The 24,263-nt window shown below is 47.9% G+C and overlaps 2 protein-coding genes and 1 long non-coding RNA gene across 4 annotated transcripts in view; 1 reads left to right on the top strand and 2 right to left on the bottom strand.

The window, feature by feature from the left end:
- Pvf1 (PDGF- and VEGF-related factor 1) overlaps nucleotides 1-3,163 on the bottom strand; it is a 7,297-nt gene extending 4,134 nt beyond the window's left edge. For both annotated transcript variants that reach the window (XR_001890776.1, XM_017910999.1), the window contains exon 1: nucleotides 2,661-3,163. Coding sequence is in view for 1 of the 2 variants with exons in the window: in XM_017910999.1 (XP_017766488.1) it covers nucleotides 2,661-2,867 (207 nt within the window). In the remaining variant the exon portion in view is untranslated. The remainder of the gene's footprint in view (nucleotides 1-2,660) is intronic.
- Nucleotides 3,164-5,907: 2,744 nt separating this feature from the next.
- Nucleotides 5,908-7,253, bottom strand: LOC108555290 (uncharacterized). The gene has a single exon (XM_017910865.1). The coding sequence runs from the start codon at nucleotides 6,130-6,132 to the stop codon at nucleotides 5,908-5,910; it is 225 nt and encodes a 74-aa protein (XP_017766354.1). The 5' UTR covers nucleotides 6,133-7,253.
- Nucleotides 7,254-14,306: 7,053 nt separating this feature from the next.
- Nucleotides 14,307-24,263, top strand: part of LOC108555322 (uncharacterized) — a 39,537-nt gene continuing 29,580 nt past the window's right edge. The window contains exons 1-2 of the long non-coding RNA XR_001890764.1: nucleotides 14,307-14,403; nucleotides 15,747-15,853. This is a non-coding gene — a long non-coding RNA (uncharacterized LOC108555322). The remainder of the gene's footprint in view (nucleotides 14,404-15,746; nucleotides 15,854-24,263) is intronic.

Here is a 24,263-nt window from a genome sequence, read left to right as displayed (position 1 = left end):
TTCCCTTATCTCGATTAGTCACTAGCGATTAGTTGATAGGGATAATCGATAAAAATGCCAATAAATCTGATTAACAGCTTACTTACAACGGTAATTCCGGGAGAAAAAAAATTCTTATTTGTCGCTGTATTCGCATTTTATCACGTACGTGGTAAATGCAGTTTTAGCAAGGAGTTATGCACGTGCTAATCGACTGCATTTCTATTCCCTTCACTTCGGAATTTCAGTGTTTTGTTATGCATATCAGGGGATGCAGAATCGAATGAAGTCAGGTGGAACGACTGTCTAGTTACACCGCACATTGTCGCCAATTGCACACCAAGACCTTTAATTCAGATCGTACGATATTAGAAAACGAGCTGCTGCACTATTCGAACGTTTAAATTGACGTAAAAGGATAAAATCGGCTTAAGGAATCAGTTAAAAGGAACGTTACGAGAAAAGAATATTAATTAACTATCAGGGTATTTCCGGTAATATCCGTGAATCATCAGTTTTGCCTGCGAATGCGATTGAAAATGACTGTAGGTCAATCATCTGCGAAACTATAAATGGTTGGCGCCATTGTAGCTGCTATATTTGGAATATACTTAAACTACACTTTTACGTCAATTACGTGTATGAGACACTCAAGGTATTACGCTGTATCCTGCAGAGATTGGAAGTTGGTTATCGGATTGGCATAACGTTAGAGTAAAACGTATACTGACTTTGTATGATTTCACTTTTCATGCTTGCGAAATATCGAATTTTCGACTCATGGAAACACATATTGACGTGTAGTAGGATCAATCACCTGTGTAACCTATGATAAGTATTTATGTCAACGATTGACCAATACTTTGAAATTCGTTGTTATGTTTTCTATCTCTCTATGCTGTTCTGTTTTGCTTGTCCTTCGATCTCTTTGCCACGTGATACGGAACGACATAACCTGTACGTGCGATAATTTTTGTTAGTAAAATTCGTATGCTCTATGTTACCATCATGCGAGAGAAAGTGTTTCTATTACGGCATAACCTATCGCCCCTTGGATCCGCTAGCCAACTTCACATCCCTGCACAGTACGTACCGAGTTGTTTTTCAAGCTCTCACACGTTCCTTTCCAAAACAGGTTTTACACGAGCTACCACTGCATGCACTCCGAAAAGTCAGTAAAGGCCGAACTGAATTCTTAGAAGCGTTCTCGGTGTTAATGTCCTGTCTCTCGATAGGCGCGATTTGTTTCTTTTTTTTGGAAAGTCTCACAGGTGGCGTGACCGGTAACCGATATATCGCGTATATCGCGCTGCAGTCGCTACACTTATATCGACAAATTCGTATCGATTCTGCACGTCAAATCAAATATTTCGACAGATGTCGATCGAAGCGGGAACGGTATGGAGTCCATTTTGATAACCATTACGCATACCACGATTCGAATAACTGAGAAGTCAGACGTTCCAAGACGTACTTTCCAAGAAACGTCATCTCCTGGCGTTTTGTGGGAATTTAAAATCGACCTTTAAAGGTCCTCTATTACGGACGGCGTCAACCATGCGATTGTATAATCCTGTTGTAACACTGAAATACCTGCGCTCGGTACACAGACTAATACTGTATTGTGACCGAACGAATATCTATAATCTTCGCAAAGTAACGTCCTTGCCGAAGGAGGCGACATAACCTTGCAACGTTTGTGCTATGCGTGCGAGTTTTTAATCGTAACCTAAATTTCTCTTTCATTTCGGTCACGGATTAGTTAACGGTAAGTAAATACCGTTCATAGTAAGAAATTCCTCGGTAACGTTTATTTTATTATTACAGAATCTCGCAAGGTAATCGACATGGAATTCGTACGAATATTTGTCAAATGACTCGTGATCGATTATCTATATATCGAATCATGAGCATCGTGACGGGAATCCTAACCATGTCGTACACCGCGAGGTTTTTGATTTTTTGTCTCCATCTCCCACTCCTGTATCAGGTAAATCCTCGACAGCAGAGTTATTCAGTTTCCAACGTCATTACGGAAAAGTGATCGTGAACTCGTTCGACAGATGTCGTAATACCCATGCCGATTGTCGACAAAAGGAACTGGCACCTCCTTTCCGATTGCTGTTACGTTAACGAGCGCTGACGATAACGGATAGAAAGAAATACAAAACCGGGGAACTTTACGGTAACAAAACCGAAACGGATGACTGACTTCCGCCTTATATACTAGCATCGATAGTGTGGATTACTTTTTTATCGCAACACGTAATACCTACGATGGAACATTCACGACAGATTTACGGTAAAAGAAATTTACCGATTAGAACGTTTCGAAGTAAACTCGATTAGCATGGTGGAATGGCATTAACGGCGTTAACGGCCAGGATGACTAACATTATTCACGATGACTAAAGAATCGCAATGTGATTTCAGTTGTGCCGGTATGATACCGATACATTTTGGACAGGAGAAGGCTGCATTAATTTTTAAAGTTCGAAGCTGGCACGCCACGTACGCTCCTCAGAATGCTCGGCGGGATAACGTAATTGCGCTACTTATCAAAGTGAAGACGTGGGAGTGTTGCAACCGCGACTCGTTGAATGGACTCGTTCCGTTCCATTAGCGAAATACCTACGTGTAACGGTTGTGAATTTCTACCATAGAAGATAGTATCGTTTTACCACTGATTTATCGACGTCTTCGGGTGAAGGCGGAGGCACGATCGGAAGGTCTAACGCTCCTGCATTGATCTCGTCAGGGAACACTATATCACGGTCACCCGACAACCTGCTGTCCTTTCTATGTCCCACGGTGTCGCTCTGCGAACCCGTCACCAGTCCACAAAGAATCGCGAGGACGAGCGCTTTGTGTCTGATCGAACGTGACATGCTTGCGCTCGATACGATCGCTTCCCTCGGCGTGTTTTCCGAGATGTCGGAAAATAGCGAGTCGCTGCCAAGATTTATCTTCCAGACACGAGATCCCTGCGTCGCGTGGCCACTACAAAGGTAACGCGCTCGAGTATCGACGGAGGTAAGTTTTAATTACGAGGAACAATGATTGCACGTGTTTACGAGACGTTCGGCCTTGCCGTTTCCATTGCACTTGATACACGAGGAAAACGTCAAGATGTCGTACCTGAGCAGGTTCGTGTGCTCGCGCCGCGATCGACTGCCGAAGCGAATACGCTCCGCGCGTATTTGTGGCCACACACACACGAACGGCACGCGTTCAGTGGCACACGTATGGATCATTTATCATATAACTTTGCCGTAATACCGATCTTGTAGAATCATTTTTGTTTGTCGTAGTACCGATTCTTATCGGGCCGATAGAGTCATCGGTCTCCTGGGGAATTATTACCTTGAGCATCGGAAAGTAATAATTTTCTTTTACATTTGTAGGATTTATCGACCGTGCTGAATCGTAGTGGAGTTTGTTGATAATGGACTTTCCTGTGCAACCTGTGTAATAAATTTACCGGCGAATCTGGTATAACAAAGCTGATACGAATTCCTTCGTTGATAGGCAAGTTGTTCTTGTAGATGTTCACGGTTAATAGGTTAGTTGGACACGTGGATTGAATTTGCACACGAGATTAAATTTCTCGTAGCTTACCTACCGCAACGCGATCATTCGAGGTGTTAATTCGTTTGAAAAGAATGACAATGTGCTGCCACCAAACGTGCAAATATATCGTGGATATATACTGAGATAGATTTTTCTTCGCAGGTATATAGTTTCTAATCATCGTCGATCGGTAGTTCTCTTTTCAGGTACAATTGTTTACGAACCTTTTGCCTGACTCTGTAGAAAATAATTTGAAGGTTATGTATCTAACGATATACTTTTATGGCCTCGAGTAAATTTTAATTTTTTTAATCCTAAAATCGTTGTTAAGATCATAACCAGATCATTAATAATACGTGACTAATGCTATATCGCCGAGAAAAAATGATTTCGCTATCGTAAATCGTAGCTGCTGGGAAATGTGATAAGAATAGATCGATATATACAGGTGTTATCCTTAAAGCTCACGGTAGATTCGAATGTAAATTTGCGTTGTCGTTACTGGTAATAATTGGAAAGCATCAGTTGGTTAAGGAAGAAAGCAAGACGTTACGTTAACCTTGTGTCGATAAATTGTGATTTATTTTTACATTCGTGTAAATTATAGGCGTATACAGTTGCGAAATAATAAATCAAATTATCTGTACATTTTACGATATCTGATACGAGATAGATATGTCGTGGAACAATTTGTCATGTTTTCGATTCGTGTTAGCTGTTTAAAAATTGTGTGGAAGCTTCTTATCTTCACATTGCTGCAACAGAATAAAAAGCAGTGCACAACTGCAACGACTTCGAAGAAATTTGTATAATTTATTAGCTTTTGTTTATTCATTTACCGCCATTACCTGACATAACCTATATGAATTTTCTGCAGCCTAGGTTACGAATGTATCTGTATCCTGGTGGACATCGGTTTGGACCGGTATTCTTCCTTTGTGGAAAGATTAGAGGTTTGGATTCACTTGTAGCAATGAAAACGCACAGAAGGAGAACGAAAATAATGAAACGTAACGGCGCCATTGTATATGCACAAAGTTTGAACGACTTTGGTGACACTTCGGTTACTACTTGTCGGATCTTTTCACTTTTCACTAAGCTCCTGTTGAGACAAATTAGAGACTGCCGTAGAGAACAATGCAAATACGTTCATTATATTCCTCTTAACGAGATCCCCCTTCTCTATTTCTGCTAATTTGTGGTTACAATTCGTATCTCGATTACGCACAATGTGGTTTAAAAAACTTGATAGTACGCACGTACGATAAAATAATCAGTAATAATGGGTATATTTTTTGTAGGATATAGTTATATCGCTAATAGGCATATATTCGTATCGATATGCAAAAATGAATTTATTAAAATTCGTATTTATTTCGAAACTTGGCTAACGAAAGGATGGTTGAATAAAAATACATCACGATGCTAAAGTCGTTTGTAATAGGTTATGCTTTATTGATGAACGTTTTGTAAATTATAGTTCTATTCAAAAATGAGAATAGAATTACGATTCGTAATACGTTGCGAAATGTTTACAATTGTAAATGTACATAAACGAGACTTTACCTTATGTAGCTTAATTATCTTTACACGTTAAGACAGATTCCAGTATGTCTTACCAACGCGAATTCCTTATTTCATTAAGCAATTGAACGAATCATGGTTTACAGTGGATGTGTATAAATCTTACAATATAAAATAAAACGATGGTATCGTTTAATTCCTAGAGGTACTTATTTCTTTACGGAAATTGTAATTAAGTTACGTACACGCGATAAAGCGGTTTCCTTCCTTCGATAATCTCGAGTAAATTGATAATTTCGATTTTTTAGTTCGTGTATTTATATATCTTACATCATATCGATGTATTTTACTTGATATTTCTTCCATTGTTTTATCTTTGTTTAGATTTAAAAAATGTACTTCCTTACCGACGTTGCATGCAGGAAAGAAGAGTCCTGCAGGACATCAGTGAGAACTTGGTCGATTGTCGAATTCTTTGTCAGATTTACGAAGAAAGTATTAGGAACCTCGATATCGATCAATTGGAACGATTTGTTATCACAAATGACGTATCTGAAATTAATTCGAGTTGAAATTATCGATCATGTTACAGCTTATCACGTAGATGTTTATATATATAACGCGATTATCATTTTTAAAAAAAACCATTTACGATCGTATCGTACGATTTTACGAATTCTCTATCTTTCACACAGACATTTTCAAACATACTATAATCGTATCGAACATCACGCATCGCGTTGCTTTTATCTTCCTTACTAGTCCAGACGAGTCTCCATCTTTATTCTTCGAAGTATACGCGTATTACGGTCGTTAAATGCAACTTGTACTCACTTAAAATTTAATCCTACAACGATTCCCGATGTTCACTTGCCCCGGCGGACACATAACAGGAACGGTGATGAAGGATCCTTCTTTAACGGTGCTGACATCATGAAAATCGAACACGTACGGCACGAATTTGTGTTCTCTCTTCGATGGCTTCGTATCTGCGATGGTCGCGCGGAGAAACAGAAACAAAATGAAGACCGTTGCCAATACGATCCACGGGAGTCTCATGTTGAAAACGGTGCGAGATTCGACTTCGTCCACAACGATTCGTCGAGTCTACGACGATGGTGGAAAACCGTGTCCGACAACGAACAGTCGATCCCGTAAAATGTTGCCGGAAATCGTTAACAGAAACAATTTCGACTAGTCGAAACACAGTTGGTGTAGCGTGATCGTGACACTGTTCGGTAAGAATATTTACAACTCTTCACTGACGTCGAAAAACGCGTTCTATCATCGTCGTATTTTCACTGCTAACCACCATTCGCATTACTATTTTCACTGGTCGGATTACGACGTTACCCGACGGTCGCGTTCGAATATAAACACTCGGTAAATAGGTGAGAATTTCGGCGATAGAGTCGCAACTTTGTCTCTCCTAACGTCGTGTAACGATCTGCTTTATCAATGCAGTAAACATCGATGGTAATAAAAACCGTTATCGCGCGATACTCTACGCAGTGATATTCTACGAAACTCGTAGACGCGGAGAGACCCTAACCTCGAACTCTCACGATCGATGAACGAACTTCCCGATTTTCGGGGAAAGATAATACGGTCCTACGCGATAAGTTTCGTCGTTCGCGTGTTGTTCCATTTAAACTCGTTCACCAAACCTTCCTGCACACACCACGTTCCCATCGTTCCCCCGATGGGCAAGGCAGCATTTCTTTCGGTCAGGGAAAATTATTATCTCACCCTGGAGCGTTATCCTGTCGCCCGTGGAATTTACATTCACGCCTCGCGTGTAATTCGAAACAGGAGTCAGCCGATTCTCAATGGACCCAACGACTCTGCGGAAGGACCAACTGCTGACGAGAACTGCGTGAATCAGTAGCAACACAAACACCGTGTTCCAGTAGCGCATCGTTCTACGACTATAGCCGATCGAGCGACGATTGTCCGTTTCACGAGGTAACGACGATGACGGTGTATCGATCGTGGGATTAAAGATCGCGACCGGTAATAATCGTTTCGGAAGTCTGTTCGTTATTAAACTTCTACTCGCTCAAACACGGCATTCCATTTTCATCACGTCGAGATAACCTTTGATGACACACTCGAAAACCGACGATGCAGCAGTTTTTATTGTCCAACAGGCACACGAGGCGTACACGTTTACTTGTACGCTTGTGTCTCCACGGATCTAACCGACATGAATATATACGATCGGTAACGAGATCGATTAAATTTTCCGTCAGCTTGGTTATGTAACACGATAGCGAAGCGTCATAACCAAGATACGTCGGATCTTTGAGGAACGAGAAATCCGGCATACAAATCCGCGACGATAACCTTCGATAACGACGTTGATACTCATTTTTTGGTAGAGTTTTTCGTCATACCCTTGGAAACTGTTTACTCGATTGCTTTTCACGCCGCGACTTTTTGCGCTCGCGTAGCACGTACACGCTCGAAAAGTTACGCCGATGAGTCTAATTTCGTTGGCGAGCGGCGAATCGTTGGACAATCGAGACTGTTCGTGGCGCCATCGCGCGTTTGCCGTGAAAGTAATAAAATGGTTGCTGCGTTGCGTCGCTTCGTGTCGCATCGCGCGATAAGTGGCTAGTTCGAGTAGACGTTAAGCCGTGACAAACGATTCGTTGACCAGAGGTCGCTAGACATTTTTCCCTTATCGAGTCAGGAGCATCGAGCGCTGAACCGTAGCAGGCGACATCTTTCGCCTATTCCGTGGTATACTTCCCTCTCTTGGCTACCGGTTAATTAGCTCGAGAAATTTCTCGACGATCTGCGTGCCTCGTTAGAACAGCGTCTCGCTCGCGTTGCTCGTGCTCCAGCTAGGAGGGTAAGGTAACCTCTCTCCGACTTTTCTGTTAGTCGATAAGATAGTTAATAAGCTAATTCGTACGTCCGAAAGTGGTGCGTTTCGTGAACGAACGAACGTGTCAACGGAGTAATCCGGTGGCAGGTAAATCGGGACAAGTGGAGTTGGCGTGTGCGAAAAAACGATTTCGATTATCGCGGCAACGGATCTCGAGCGTTCGTTACGCCAATCCCGTATTCAGTGAAGGGTTGAGTTTTCCCTGGGGGGAATAGCTACACGTCGACGATGCTTTACGTGCGGAACATGTCGCGTCGATTTCTCAAACGTACGCGTTCCGCTGCACGGTGTGAGATTTTATCCGCGATTCGCTCTGCACGAGTGAAATATCTGGGGCGTCGATGATCGATTTGCCAGACGTCGAATCGCGTTTAAACCTTCGATAGGATCGTTCGTAGGGTGGCGCCAGCGTGCGTGGTGTCGCTAGTGTGCGTGACCGAGGTGAAACTTAGGCGGTGATCTTGTAACTCGTACTTCGTGTAGGTGATAGCGTTGCTCGGGTAACAGGAGGAAGGCGTTTGAAAATTTCCACTGGAACGCTGGTGTATCCTCTTTTGTGTCAGCTTAGGTTCCCACGAACGCGGCACACGGTACGCTTGGTCTAGAAAGGCAATAACAAGAGACGATTAAGATACGGTCGTGTTGCTCGTCGCTTCCCGGTTCCTGGACACTCGGCCTGTCGTGCACGAATGCAAACGTAACGGCCGCTAAACGTGCAATTATTCGTCATTGATACGTTCGATTCAAAGGATAATCCTTCCTTCTCTCTCGGCCAACGTGAAACCTACGAACACTCGCGTTCCTTCGTTTCCTTTGCAGAACCGGCTACGTTTCCGCGATCTGTCACGAACGCGGAATCGAACGCGTGTACAATCAGCAGAGGTAAGAAGCATGGAAGGTGGGAAATCGGACGAACGTGCACTCAAACGGATACTCGGTGGGCAAATTGTCGCGAGAAGCAAGCGAAAATCCAAAGTCTACCAAACATAAAATCTGGACACGGTTTCGACTATACGATCGATATAACAACTATACAAATTGAAAATCGCGCGAATTGGGCATAGTTCTAAATAGTCCATAGACGTACAAACGCGAAACCGAGTTGACCTTGTACGAAATTACGAAAATTGCGAATCGGACCACGATGCACGGACCAAAAAAACGGAACGAAACGGAAGCGTTAATGGATTAATCGATTAATGGACGGAGAAATAGGATAGAGGGTAAAAATGGGAGAACGAGACGGAGAGTACGCGTATCGGGCGATCGCGAGGCGAAGACTGGAAAATCGTGGGACCGCGTGGATGTCGGTGGCGGTAGCGGAGAGGCGTCGGAAACGGTTGATCCGGAGCTTCGAACCGGTATTACTCGGGCCGTTGGAATAATTTTCGGGCGAGAAGACGCGAAACGTCGTGAAAGAGAAGATGCTTATCGCGCAGCGAATCCGAGCGTTGGGAAATTCTGCCACGAAACCGCCGCGTGTCCGCTGGGCGGTTGCGCGTGTGTGAGGCACGTCGAACACGGAGGCACATACGCGAGTGAGCCCGGCAGTCCGTCAGCCAGGCAGCCAGCCAGTCAGGCAGCCAGTCAGCCGGGCAGGTAGAGGTAGGTAGGTAGGCTCGATTTAAAAAGTAAATGACTGACGGACTGAGGTCGCCTACCAGGCAATTCCAGTAGCGGGCAATTGCGTGCAAGAAATTACTTGCCAATGCTGACTGGCACGCAAGCTCGAAGCGAACGCGAACGCGAACGCCGAAGGTTGATGGGGGCCGAGCGGAGGCGCGGAGAGGAGTGGATCCGGAGGTGGACTGAAGCGGCTTCGTCGGGGCCTTCTCTTCTTCTTTCAAGCATCGACGATCCCGTCATCGTGCATGCGAGCATCCGTGGCGCGAATCAGCCGGACGATTCATCTCCTACCAGCGGTGAAATTTCGTCTAGAACCCATCGCCGGGTTGCCTCGTAAACTCGCGCGCTTCATCTCCAAGCCATCGCGTGACCTTACATCTTCTCCTCGCTATCACTGCCCTCGCCGTTGCTCTCCTCCTCTGCTGCGAGGCTCCCGATCCCCGTCCGGGCAGATAAGGATCGGGCCCCGCGACTACCGCGCGATTTCGACCAAGCTCCACGCAAGTCAGATCCGCGGAGACGTGTGCGCGTCCTAGGAAGAGATAGGGGCGGAAGAGAGCCCGGGACGCGGGGGTCGAAGTGGAAGGTTTACTCGAAAATACAGGGGTCCCGGACTCGGCGTGTGCAGATGAGCACGGATAGAAGTTAGATCCGACTGGGATAAGGCGCGATCGAGACGATGAGCCCGAGTAGAAGCAGAAACGTCGTGTCGTATCTTGCGTGGCCGATGCCGGCTACGCCTCTTGTCGGCATTATACGGAACGCGCACACCGATTATCAAAACTGTCGCTTCCTTCGTTACCTTTTCACGGACATCTGCGTCCCTCCTTCCGCGGTCCGATGGACCCGTCGCGTTCTCTCCGTTCCAGCCGTGTAATATGATTCGTTTTCTGGCAGCTCTCTATGATGCCGGATTCCGTGGAATTCCAGCGCGTTTAAATGTCACTCCGTTCATTTCAACCGGGAGCCAACCTTTAAGCTCGCCAAACCATTCCATCGCGGTCCACCACTCGATTAATTCCTTCCTTTAATTCCTTCCCGATCTTCTCCATTCTTCTCCCTTTCTTTCCTTTTATTCCGCTTCCCCTGCCCTCGAGAACCGATTTCGTGTCTTCGCTGCCTCGAGCACCTATGGGGTCCGCGGATCGATGCCGGTAGATGTACCTCGAGTAGATGTAAAATTTGTCGTAAGTAAGAAATTATCCGTGGACCGGTACCGGCTAATTTTACGAGCCTCCGATGGCAACGCGCCGCGTCCAACCATCGCTTGCCCTCGCCGTCGCCTAATTTTACGAGGCTGTCCCTCTTAACGTCTTCTCCTTTTCAACGAGATCATAGCGCAGAGGCTCGCGTGCCTTTTCTCCGGCCACGGTTTCGTGCAACGATCCTCACCGGCCTTTTCGATCATCCAGGCACCAACGACCTCGAGCTAATTCGAAACCGCTCGTGTCCCTTCCGATTCGCGTTTCTATCCTGACCACAACGACGACTACGAGGACTGTGACGACGACTGTGACGACGACTGTGACGTCGACTGTGACGACGATGGCGACGATGACAGAAGAAAAGAAAAAGGAAAAAGAGATGGAAAGGATGGAAAGGACGCTAGAAAGGGGTGAAAGAAAGGAAAGAAGGAAAGTTAGGTTTACTGGAGAACGGTATTCGGGTATTTTCCTTACGAAGGGAATGGAAACCGCGGCGAGGAACACGGATGAATGGGAACATCTGCTCGCAACAATTACATCCGCATAACACGGGCCGGTTGTTCCTCCGCGCAGTTAAGCGGTCGCGAAAATTCACGGGGCCGTGGTAGCCCGAAGAATTATGCCGTTGCACCGACACCGACTGATTTTACGACGCGCCGTTGAGCTCGTATCTAGCACGTCGCCGCCTTATTTTACGACGCTGCCCCTCTTAACGCCTCCTTAGCCCCGGAGATCGGCCAACACGCGCCCGTAAACGTAAACGGCTCGTACGTTCCGTGCTGAATTTCCAGCCAGCCTCGACACGCTTCGTCCTCGATGATTTTCCCCTGTCACCCCCGCCGAAACGCCGCCCCTTGATTAACGGGGACCAGCCCCGCCGTTCGGCGCTACGTTATTGCGCGCACCCTGCGAAGCGACGCCACTTTTCTCCCCGCGTGCACGCGCGTGCAAACGCGAGCACGGGCAAAGGATACCAAAGTGCCGGTTTCTCCGACAATGTTCCAGACCTTTGTTTTGCCCCTTTAGCCGGTTGGTTACCGAGTCGTAGGTACGCGGACGCCTATCGACTCCGTGCCACTCTCTCCGAGGATATCCGGAGAGGTGTGCGTGCAAGCCTTGCTTTTCGAGCAGAGTGGAAATTTGAATAGTCGTTCGCGATTTAATCGCCATGTAATCGATTTCATCCCCTCGTCGTGGGATTTCAGGAAGCTGTTTATATTTGGAATCGAAGGCAAACTTAAATTTGAGTCAGGGATTGGAAACCAAGCATTATAGAATAGTTTTAATGCCATTTTCCTGGGATATTTAGAATGGATATGCATAGGTACCATGGTTTTCGTGGAGAGTGGAGATTTGAATGGTCTTTTGCGATTTAATCGCCATGTAATCGATTTCATCCCCTCGTCGTGGGATTTGAGGAAGCTGTTTATATTTGGAATCGAAGGGAAACTTAAATTTGAGTCAGGGATTGGAGATCAAGCGTTGTAGAGTAGTCTCAATGCCATTTTCCTGGGATATCTAGAATGGATATGCATAGGTACCATGATTTTCGTGGAGAGTGGAGAATTGAATGGTCTTTTGCGATTTAATCGCCATGTAATCGATTTCATCCCCTCGTCGTGGGATTTGAGGAAGCTGTTTATATTTGGAATCGAAGGGAAACTTAAATTTGAGTCAGGGATTGAAGATCAAGCGTTGTAGAGTAGACTCGATGCTATTTTCCTGGGGTATACAGAAAAGTGTGCGACTTCTAGCCATAGTTTTCAAGTAAAGTGGAAATTTGAATAGTCGTTTGCTATTTAATCGCCATGTAATCGACTTCATCCCCTCGTAGGTGCGATTTGAGGAAGCTGTTTATATTTGGAATCGAAGGGAAACTTAAATTTGAGTCAGGGATTGGAGATCAAGCGTTGTAGAGTAGTCTCAATGCCATTTTCCTGGGATATTTAGAATGGATATGCATAGGTACCATGATTTTCGTGGAGAGTGGAGATTTGAATGGTCTTTTGCGATTTAATCGCCATGTAATCCATTTCATCCCTTCGTCGTGGGATTTGAGGAAGCTGTTTATATTTGGAATCGAAGGGAAACATAAATTTGAGTCAGGAATTGGAGACCAAGTGTTGTAGAGTAGTCTCAATGCCATTTTCCTGGGATATCTAGAATGGATATGCATAGGTACCATAGTTTTCGAGGAGAGTGGAAATTTGAATGGTCCTTTGCGATTTAATCGCCATATAATCGATTTCATCCCCTCGTAGGTGGGATTTGAGGAAGCTGTTTATATTTGGAATCGAAGGGAAACATAAATTTGAGTCAGGGATTGGAGATCAAGCGTTGTAGAGTAGACTCGATGCTATTTTCCTGGAATATTTAAAATAGGTAAGCGTAGACGCCGTGGTTTTCGAGTTAAGAGGGAATTTGAATAGTCATTTGCGATTTTGTCACGATGTAATCGATTTCATCCCCCCTTGGTGGGATTTGTGGAAGCTGTCTGGGTTTGGAATCGAAGGGAAACTTAAATTTGAGTCACCGATTGGAGATCGAGCATTGTAGAATAAACTCAATACCATTTTCCTGGGATATTTGGAATAGGTATGTATAGATATCATGGTTTATCGAGGAAAATGGAGATTTGAATAGTCATTTGCGATTTAATCGCCATGTAATCGATTTCATCCACTCGTGGAGGGATTTGAGGAAGCTGTCTGGGTTTGGAATCGAAGGGAAACTTAAATTTGAGTTAGTGATTGTAGACGAAGCGCTGTAGAGTAGATTCGATGCTATTTTTCTGGGGTATTCAGAAAAGTGTGCGACTTCTAGCCATAGTTTTCAAGTAAAGTGGAAATTTGAATACTCGTTTGCGATTTAATCGCCATGTAATCGATTTCATCCCCTTGTGGAGGGATTTGAGGAAGCTGTCTGGGTTTGGAATCGAAGGGAAACTTAAATTTGAGTCAGTGATTGAAGATCAAGCGTTGTAGGATCGACACGATGTTATTTTCTTTCGATATCCAGAAAAGTATGCGACTTCTAGCCATAGTTTTCGAGTTGAAAGGAAACTTGAATAGACATTTGGGATTTGATCGCGATGTAATCGATTTCATCCCCTTCTGATAGGATCTCAGGAAGCTGTTTATATTTGGAATCGAAGGGAAACTTAAATTTGAGTCACCGATTGGAGATCAAGCGTTGTAGGATTGTCTCGATGCCATTTTCCTGGGATATCTAGTAAAGTATACGTCTTCAAGTCGTAGTTTTTGAGTTCAGAGAAGATTTGAATAATTATTTGCGATTTAATCGTAGTAAAATCGATTTCATTCCATTCTGCTGGGATTTAATACCTTCGCCTACGATATCGTGTGAGGCTTCGGTAAGGAAATCGAGCCAAACACGAGTATCATCGGCGGGCGGCATAGTTCGTAGATAGGGTCCAACGTACGTAAACATCCTCAAGTTCGAACAGGCTCGTCGCTCATTTTCGCCAATCTTTTCCTGTTTCAGTTGCGTGTTATTCTTCGCGACGTGCGGACGTTATGCTCGTCGTGTGACTGTGTGACTTTGCTGTTCGACCATGGTACGCCCCATCGCGACTTAAATCATAAGGTAAGAGGTTAAAGCTGTAGTTTGGGTTTAGAATCGAAGGGAAGAATTAAATTTGATCGAAGATCGAGCGTTATAAAATCACCGCGACACTGTAATCTAGGGATATTTAGGTAGATATACCTGGAAGCCGCGTTTTCCAAGTATAGGGGAAATTTGGATCATTGTTTGCGATCTAATCACGATAGAATCGATGTTAACGAAGCAAAGGGGTTTAGAATCGAAGGGAAACTTAAATTCAATCGTAGATCAAGCGTTATAGAATAATCTCGAGACCACAATCTAGGGATATTTAGGTAGATATACGCAGGAGCCGCGTTTTTCGAGTACAGGGCATATTAGGATCATTGTTTGCGATCTAATCACGATAGAATCGATGTTAACGAAGCAAAGGGGATTAGAATCGAAGGGAAACTTAAATTCAATCGTAGATCAAGCGTTATAGAATAATCTCGAGACCACAATCTAGGGATATTTAGGTAGATATACGCAGGAGCCGCGTTTTTCGAGTACAGGGCATATTAGGATCATTGTTTGCGATCTAATCACGATAGAATCGATGTTAACGAAGCAAAGGGGTTCAGAATCGAAGGGAAACTTAAATTCAATCGTAGATCCACCGTTATATAGAATCGATGCAACACCATAATCTAGGGATATTTAGATAGATATACGCGAAAGCCGCGTTTTTCGAGTACAGGGCAAATTAGGATCATTGTTTGCGATCTAATCGCGATAAAATCGATTTTAACGAAACAGAGAAAGTTCAGAATCGAAGGGAAACTTAAATTCAATCGTAGATCCACCGTTATATAGAATCGATGCAACACTATAATCTAGGGATATTTAGATAGATATACGCGAAAGCCGCGTTTTTCGAGTACAGGGCAAATTAGGATCATTGTTTGCGTTCTAATCGCGATAAAATCGATTTTAACGAAACAGAGAAAGTTCAGAATCGAAGGAAAACTTAAATTCAATCGTAGATCCACCGTTATATAGAATCGATGCAACACCATAATCTAGGGATATTTAAATAGATATACGCGGAAGCCGCGTTTTTCGAGTACAGGCCATATTTGGATCACTGTTTGCCATTCAATCACGATAGAATCGATTTCATTCCACTCTCATAAGATTTAACACTCTCTCTTACGATATATTCCATTCTGATACGATTTAATACCTTCGCTTATGATATCGTGCGAGACCTTGGTAAGGAATTCGAGCTAAGCACGAGTATCATCGACGAGAGTCGTAGTTCATAGATACAGCCCAACGCATGTAAACATCGTCAGGTTCGAACAGGCTCGTGGTTAATTTCCGCCAATGTTTTTCTGTTTCAGTTGAGTGTTATTCTTCGCCAAGTTCGGACGTTATTGCTCTACGTGTGACCGTGCGACTTTGCTGTTCGACCATGGCTCGCCTCATCGGAAGCTCGCCACATCGAAAGGTAAGCTGTTAAGAAAACAATTTCAATTTAGAATATAAGGGAAACGTAAATGTGATTGAAGACCAAGCGTTGTAGAATCGGAATATCTAGATAGACATACGCGGAAATCGTGTTTTTCGAATTTGGGCAACATTTTTATCGCCGTTTTCGATCTAATCGCGATAGAATAGATTTCAACGAAACAAAGGGGCGTTTAGAATCGAAGAGAAACTTAATTCGAGTCACAGAATTGAAGATTAAGCGTTGTAGATTCAAGTTATTAGCAATTTCGAGGAATACCGAGATAGGTATGCGTGAAAGCGATAGTTTTAGAATAGAGAGGAAATTCTAGAATTAAATAATTATTCGAATATCGATATTCGAATAATCGAAGGAGTCAAAATCACTCGTTTTAGCGTTCTTATTTTCCCGGTTGCTGAAAATACGCAGTCGTTTTTAGTCAAATTAGTATCGATCTTGGTCTTAGTACGAATGCTTCTGTAACTGTACACTCTACTTTCATTCCACGATTTTAATCGACGTTAATTACACGTACTATACTCGATACGTGTATGCTACGTACACATTGTGCGTCCATAGCACTAGATTTAATCGCGATTGAGTCGATTTAAATTCGAATCACCATTTCGAAGATAATAGTAAGAGGATCTTCTTAATGTCATTCTTGGGGGTACTTGTATCGTAAAAGTAGCGGTTCTGTTGTCGCGGGAATCTTAAAATTTGTATCACCGTTTAAAAGTTAATCGAATTTACGCCACTCTCGAGGAATATATTCACGTATACGCGAAGGTACCGACTTTGGGGTTACTGGGAAATCCAAAATTCGGTCCATTATTTAAAAATGAACCGCGACAGGATGGAATTTATGTTACTCGCGAGAAATACATCGGGGTATACACAGAATTGTCGACTTTGGAGTGGACGGTGAACCAAAAATTCGGCCCTTCGTTCAAAAAGGAATCGCGACGAATCGAAAAGGCTTCGTAAGAGTATAAAAACATTCCGGAGCCAGAGTGAATCCTCTCGCGTGCCGACTCGCGACACCCTCGATCTCGTTCACGGGTTCGTCGCGGCGTCTAAAGAACGCCACCCTTACGGCGTAACTCGGACGGGATCCGGTGTTGCTTGAGTCGGAGAGGAGAATAAGTAATTTCCGTTATTAAACGAACGGGTAAAAACGCGGGCGAAAAAGGTGGAAGGAGCGGCGGAAGGAGGCGAGGCGCGAAAAGGAGAGTGAAGCGGTTAGGATGGGGCGCAGGGGGCAGGGACGCGGTGCAATGGCCCAGCCTCCAAGAACAATGATCGACTACCCTGCCGAATTTTACGACGTGGTTCTTTTCTTCGCGCCGCACGGGCCCCCTGCGTGCTAACCACCTTGACGGATGAACACACCATGCATAACGAATGTTACGGGTATCCTCGTGTTGCGGTAAATATTGTACAGGCCGGCTACCCGAATACGCGAACACGTATGCACCGTGTCGCGTTCCAGCGTACATGGTAAATCGCGTGGAAAATCGCCGGGATATCGCATGCTTTCTTCGTACGAATCGAGGATTTCGTTCGTCTTTCGTTCGATTACACGGGCAACGGGAAGGCAACGGGTTGGCAACGGGATGGCAATAGAAAGGCAACGGGTTGGCAACGGGATGGCAATAGAAACGTAACGGGAAGGCAATGGGTTGGCAACGGGATAGCAACAGAAAGGCAACGGGTTGGCAACGGGTTGGCAACGGGTTGGCAACGGGTTGGCAACGGGTTGGCAACGGGATAGCAACAGAAAGGCAGCGGGTTGGCAACGAGATAGCAACGGGTTGGCAACGGGATGGCAATAGAAAAGTAACGGGAAGGCAATGGGATGGCAACGGGATAGCAACAGAAAGGCAACAGAAAGGCAACGGGTTGGCAACGGGTTGGCAACGGGATAGCAATAGAAAGGCAGCGGGTTGGCAACGAGATAGCAACGGGATAGCAACAGAAAGGCAACGGGTTGGCAACGGGATAGTAACAGAAAGGCAGCGAGTTGGCAACGGAATAGCAATAGAAAGGCAACGGGTTGGCAACGGGTTGGCAACGGGATAGCAATAGAAAGGCAACGGGTTGGCAACGGGTTGGCAACGGGATGGCAACAGGAAAGTAACGGGAAAGCAACGGGTTGGAAACTGAAAGGCAACGGGGTGGCAACAGAAAGGCAACGGAATGTTAACGGGATGGCAAAAGAAAGGCAACGGGATGTTAACGGGATGGCAACAGAAAGGCAATGGGATGTCAATGGTATGTCAATGGTATGTCAATGGGATAGCAACAGAAAGGCAATAGAAAGGCAATGGGATGTCGACGGGATGGCAACAGAAAGGCAATAGAATGGCAATGGGATAGCAACAGAAAGGCATCAGAAAGACAACGGGGTGGTAACAGACGACAGAAAGGCAACGGGATGGAAATGGGATAGCAACGGGCAGGGAACGGAAGAGGAGACGCGGTACATAAGCGACGTTACACCCGCGTGTACACGCATACGTAGGTAATGGCGGAATTGGTCGGATAGGCAGGCGTTTGGCAAAAGGCGCGGCAGAGGTTATCGAAATGGATGGCGATGGACGCGCGACGGGTTATCGCGGTCGATCCGAGACACGCATAGACCGGATGACGGCGTTGGTAGAGGAGAGAGCAGCTCGCTAGCCGGCGTGCGCTACCGTATACACGACACGGTATCCGTATCAGAGATCGGAAATCGGGCGCGGATCCCTCGCCGCGTTGGCCGCGTTCGCTCCGGGAAAAGTAATTAAAGAATTAATTAAACGGAGGCTTACTCAGCTAAGTTCAGCCATCGATCAAGGCTAACCATGGCAGGCCGTTGTTTGCCGCTGACAAAAAACACCGCTACCGAAATCATAGGGAGTCCATTGTGGCCCGCTTCGCTCCTCTCTCCCTCTCTCTCTCTCTCTCTCTCTCTCTCTCTCTCTCTCTCTCTCTCTCTCCTTCTCCTTCTCTCACCGGCCCCCGATGGACGCGACGCGAACAGGCATAGCCGATGGACGCCGCTCGGAATAGTAGCCAGGAGATTGTTCTCGAACCGATGCTCCCGATCCGGGCGAACAGCGGGGAAAAGGCGAGAAGCGGAGGGCCGCCGCGGCGGGGACGAGCAGGATCGACGGAGTAGGAATGCAGCTCGCGTGCTCCGTTCCTGTCGTTACAAATTAGAGTAAAAATCATGAAGGAGAATCGTGGCAAATAACTCGCGCAGCGGGAGGGTTCCACCGGGTCCAACCCAGCGAACAATGCCTTCTTCTCCTTCCTCCACCGTTCCTTTCGACCCGCCACCCCCTCCGCCCCTCTTTCACTCCTCGACCGCCCGCTCGCGTCTCCGTTTCCCTATTCTTTTTTCTTCCTTTCTCTCTTTCGGTTTCTCGCCTTTCTGCCCTCTTCCGCTCCCCCGACTCCCCTTTCTTTCTCTCCGACGTCTCACCCCACACCCAACCCCGCACCGGCCTTTCTCCGCTTTCTTATACGCTCCGTCCAACCACTCTCCGCTCTCGCTCTCCTCGACCAGCTCTTCTCGCTCTTCTCCGACGCGTCTTCTCCGCCATCCGCCGAATAACGATCAATCGGACACTTGGCGAACAACGACTCGTCCGCGACTATCTCGTCGTTGTGTCCGTTGCTCAAGGCTCGCAGCTCGGCCCGCTTCGGACCGCTCGCTCCCTCGCGCCGCTACCGTTTCTTCTCGCCGGGGCCGGCGTGTCGACGCGTATCGGCCTGTCGATAGCTCCGTGTCCGAGATTCCAGCCGCGTAACGGAAAAGTTTAAAGACCAGGCACGCCGGTAGCCCCACTCGCGCACTTTTGCCAACGCCGTTCGATTGTCTGCCAGTGCAAGCGCCGGTTTCGAAAGCACGCGCGATAATCCACCCCCGGCCGCCAGTCGCTTACGCCCTGCATAGATATCTCCGCGGAGATACGCATAGGTGTCCGTGGAGCGATCCACGATCGCGACCACGATTGCGACCACGATCGCGACCGCGATTGCGACCACGACCACGAGGACCAGGACGCTCGCGACTGATCGGCGAATGTACGAGAACGAGCGCGAGCCGTGTCGCCCGTAACCGGCACCGACACTCCTTTCCTCTTTCTTCGCGATCGCTCGCATAGCTTATTCGGCTGCGCGCTATGCGCCCGAGCACGCCTTTCTACGGGCGACCAGGACGGAAGCTGTCGACCGGTATCGAGTGTCGCGTTATTCGCGAATAAGGTACGAGGAAAATCGTGGACGCGACGACACGCGTGGAGAAATCCGCTCGGTTGGAATCTGGTCGGCGGGCTGGTATAACGCGGAGGAAAAGGAGCGACCGGTGTCGGAGCGGTCCGCGTCCAAGTGTCCCATCGATGTCCATCGGAAGGTTGAAGAATCCCGGCTGTGAAATGGCCGGCAGTGAATCGCGAAAGTTTAAAGGCTGTGCGAGTAGGCCGGCGAACAAATTGGCCGAGGCGTCTAGGCTGACCGGTAGCAGCCGACAGCTTCTCACTTCGGGCCCTCGATCGTTTTCGTTCGACTGACGAGGCGAGGCGAAAGCCCGTCGGCCATTAATAATTGTTCGTAATAATGGACCGACCGCGGCACGGGGTGAGAGGGTGGCGGCCCTTCGACAGGGGAGGTTGGATAGAAAAAACAAGCAGGAGACCGGTAACGAGGCTGACCGATTCACGGTGTTGTGCCGTTGTTGTTGTTGTTGTTGCTGTTCCTGTTGCTGATGCCAGTGGCGGCGGTGGTGGTAATGGTGGTGTCGGTGCTACCCGGAGGCCACCCCCGCTGCGTTCCTAATAAACCCACTTGCTGGTGAGATAATGGCTCCACGGTGACTACACAACTCTCCTCGGAGAGCGGAGAGAGACGAGAGATGGGAGAGGAAACGATACGAAGGAGCACCTTGGACGTCGCGATGCCGACTACCGAGAGAGCGCGCGCACGGTATCGCGAGCAAAAAGTCTCCTCTCCGCTTTGACTTTACTCGAGCGGGATCAACGAGCGAGGATCTATCGCGATTTTCTACCCTTTGGATCGAGAAGGATCCTCGCGGATACTCCAACGATGCCTGCGCGGATTCGCGGAGAAAAGAGAAGCTCTCTCGTCTCGATTTCCGTTCTCAATCACGAAACGATCTCGCTGCCGTGCCGGCTGGATCGATCCAATTTAGATGACTCGACGAGTTCGTGAGTCGACCGACGCGCGTCTCAATCTCTAATAGCCACTTTACTCCGTGGCCCGCTATAATTCGGCCTTTCTTCCGTCTTTGCTCCACGAAAGCTTTAATTTCCTCCGTAACCGGGACCCCTTGTTTTCTCGCGCCTCCGCCGCGGGGCCCGAGATTAACGGTAGTCTCGGAGATCGTTGGCTCGGCCGATAGCGATCTTCGACAACGATTGCGCGATCGATCTAGCCGTGGTATCTGAAAAAGAGACGACTGTCGGCTCGGGCGACCGAACCCGGCGCAGTCCTGTCGCTTCTAATGCGTTATGCTCGCGGAGAGAGCGCCTCGGCTTCCACGTAGATGCATCTCTACGGACACACCTGGATAACCACGATATCCGCACACGAACGAGCCGAAAGCTCGGTATCGATCCTTATCGGGTATATACTCGCCGAGTCACGCTCGCGGGAAATTGATGGTAGCTGTGGAAAATCGTGGAATAATTTTCCTCGCGTCGTTGGAGCGAATTTTTATGCAGATTCCGAGGAGAGAAAGAAATAGAGAGAGAGAGAGAGAGTATTCGCGTCACGAACGCGATCGCGGTCTAATCCATCGGGCGCGCGTACATATGACAGCGATCAGTCACAGGGTGTGCCATAGATCGCATCGCGGCGCGATCGCGACGCCCCGGCTGAGGGATCGCCGCGATTTGCATCGGCCGTGCGCCGAATAATGCATACGAGCCCGCTCCGATCCGCTCCGATCCGAGTTCCACGCTGTCGAACTAATTACCAGCACGCTCGTGAATCGATTCGCCGGACTCGCTCCCGTGAGGGCGAGTCTAATGTTTATGAACCCCCGAGGACTCGCATCCTGTCCAGACGAATCCTCCGCGTCTCGGGCGTATGTCCGACTCCGGGTCGACACGGTCCCACCTTTTTTTCTTTGCGCGACAAGGCCAGGAAGGAGAGCACACGAGGCACAAAAATCGCGTACGAATATCCTACGTGCGAATTTCCAGCGTCGCAATCGTCCGTCGCTTACACTCGAAATATACCATTCGAGGAAAATATCGATTGACAGGAAACTGCGAAATTCGTTTGAAAGAGCAATTTATTGCGCGATTAATTTCACGAAATTGGGAAAATACGGTGCAAAAGTAGTCGCAGGAAATGTTTGAAAGTTTGGGTCCGATTTCGTGCTTCCTCGCGCTTTCTTCGGGACGCGAGGGAGGAATAAAAATAGAAAAATTGGAAAGATGTCGTGGAAAGTGCGAAGCCTTGGAGAAAGGGAGGAAACGGTGCGAGCAGGTCGGGCTGGTGTTTCGAAACGAGCTAATTTTTTATTCATTCGGGCGCCTGAATCGGCATTGTGCGAGTCGCGGCCGGGTGAAAAGGCGCGGCAATTAACTCCGGCACAATGCGTTTTTCCTCTTTTGTTAGGAACGGCGCTGGATGCCTCGAAAGTCACGGTTCATCGCGGAAATCGTTCCGTCACGATGCAAATGATGCGCCATGGAACGGCCAGTGTTCTAGGAACCCCGCGTCGGTCCGGCGCCGATCTCCGATGTTCGCGGAACGATAAATTCGATAACGAGGCGTCCCGGGCTCGGCTAATGCGAGCTGACGGGATTCGCGCGACAGGTAGACGGCGAATCGTATCGGGAGTCCGTCGAATTTACCGGTGGTATGGCGGTCATTAGGCAGCCGACGCTATCGTTTCGGCGATCGAGCCGCGTCCCTCGAAAACGCGCCGATTGCCGCGAGTGTCCCCTATCTCGGGGATCGGGATGTTTGGGTGTCCACGGTGGTCGTTGCGCGTCTTGCCGATATTTCTCCTCGCCTCTGCCGATTACCCTATCTCGGTGGGCACGCGAGTATTAGAAGCGATGGAACCTCACTCGCTCGCCGATTTCCACGGATCTGCGAGCGACCGGGGTGCCATTGTGCGCGAGCTTTGGCGCAGAAATAGGCTGTCCCGTTGAATCGGCTGCGGATGTGTCCGGTGGTCTAGAGAGGAGGCCGGTTCCGAGAGCGTTCCGGCCGATAACGCGATCATTTGTACGGGCTGGCGGTTGAAATCGGCCCGATAGCGATCGAGTAGCGATGCTTAGGGGGGTCGGGCGTGTGGAAGGGAACGAAGCAGGAGAAACGAACGTGACATTCCAGGGCTAGGCGTATCCCCAGAAGGTGTTCCGCAGGCTGGGACACGGGGACGGCGTCTAATTGATCACAAATACAAAAGAATCGGCTCGGGGGCCGCGGCACGGCACGACACAGCCTCATGCGTGTCGACCGGTCGCTTCTATAAACATGCTAATGGCGGTTCCCGATAATAAGTTAGTGGTCCCGATAGTCTCGCTCTTTCTGCGCGCGACTCTGCCCCTATACAAATCTCCGTATACCTACGTAAACGACGACACGGCCGCGCGAGATGCGGTCGCGGGGCGAGGGGGAGAGCGAGAGAGCGCGCGAGGGGGCGCGGGAGCGCGACGGGGCGAGAGGGGCGATACGGATCGGAGAGAGAAGGAGGACGCGAGAGGGTGGCGGACAGGGTGGCTGAGACGGAGAGATAGGCAGACGTCGAGGGACCGTGAAGGAGAGTACGACGGATCGAAGAATCGAGAGAGATAGACGGAGCGAGAGAGGAGGAGAGAAAGAGAGGCGAGGTGGACGCTGGAGAGATGAAGAGGGAGACAAAGTATAGAGAGGGAGAAAGGAAGAGAAAGAGGCTCTCCGGTCTGACCACGAGAGCGTGCTTTACACGCTGATGCGTCCGAACACGTCGAGCCGGAGAAGCAGAAAGAAGCGAAAGTGGCGAAGAAAAAGGTGGAGAAGGTGGAGAAGGTGGAAGCGGTGAAGGAGGAGGAGGAGGAGGTGGCGGCGGCGACGCGGTGGTGGTTGCGACGAAGGGGAAGGTGGCGAAGTAAAGGGCGACAGGCAAAGGGCAGGGGAAGGGGCGTGAGGGAGGCGAAGGGAGAAGGGTTAGTAGCTCTTGTAACGCTATCAACCCTGTCGCTGTACATCACGTCGACACCATCCTAGTCGACTCATTTTAGTCCGCAAGAGTAGTAGGAGTCGGCTTCTGCGCCATTACTTCGCTCGTCGGTGCTACGTGCACACGCAAACACGGGCCGAGAGAGGTCCGCGCGAGCGAGCCACGTACACGCAGGTTGCACGCGAGGCCGGCCAGCGAGAGAAAAAGAGGGAGAAACCTTCG

This window comes from Eufriesea mexicana, unplaced genomic scaffold, assembly GCF_001483705.2.
Source record: "Eufriesea mexicana isolate 0111107269 unplaced genomic scaffold, ASM148370v2 scaffold107, whole genome shotgun sequence".
NCBI classification, from domain to species: Eukaryota; Metazoa; Arthropoda; class Insecta; order Hymenoptera; family Apidae; genus Eufriesea; species Eufriesea mexicana.
Note: the sequence above shows the minus strand (reverse complement) of the source record. Positions and strands in the feature narration are given on the sequence as shown.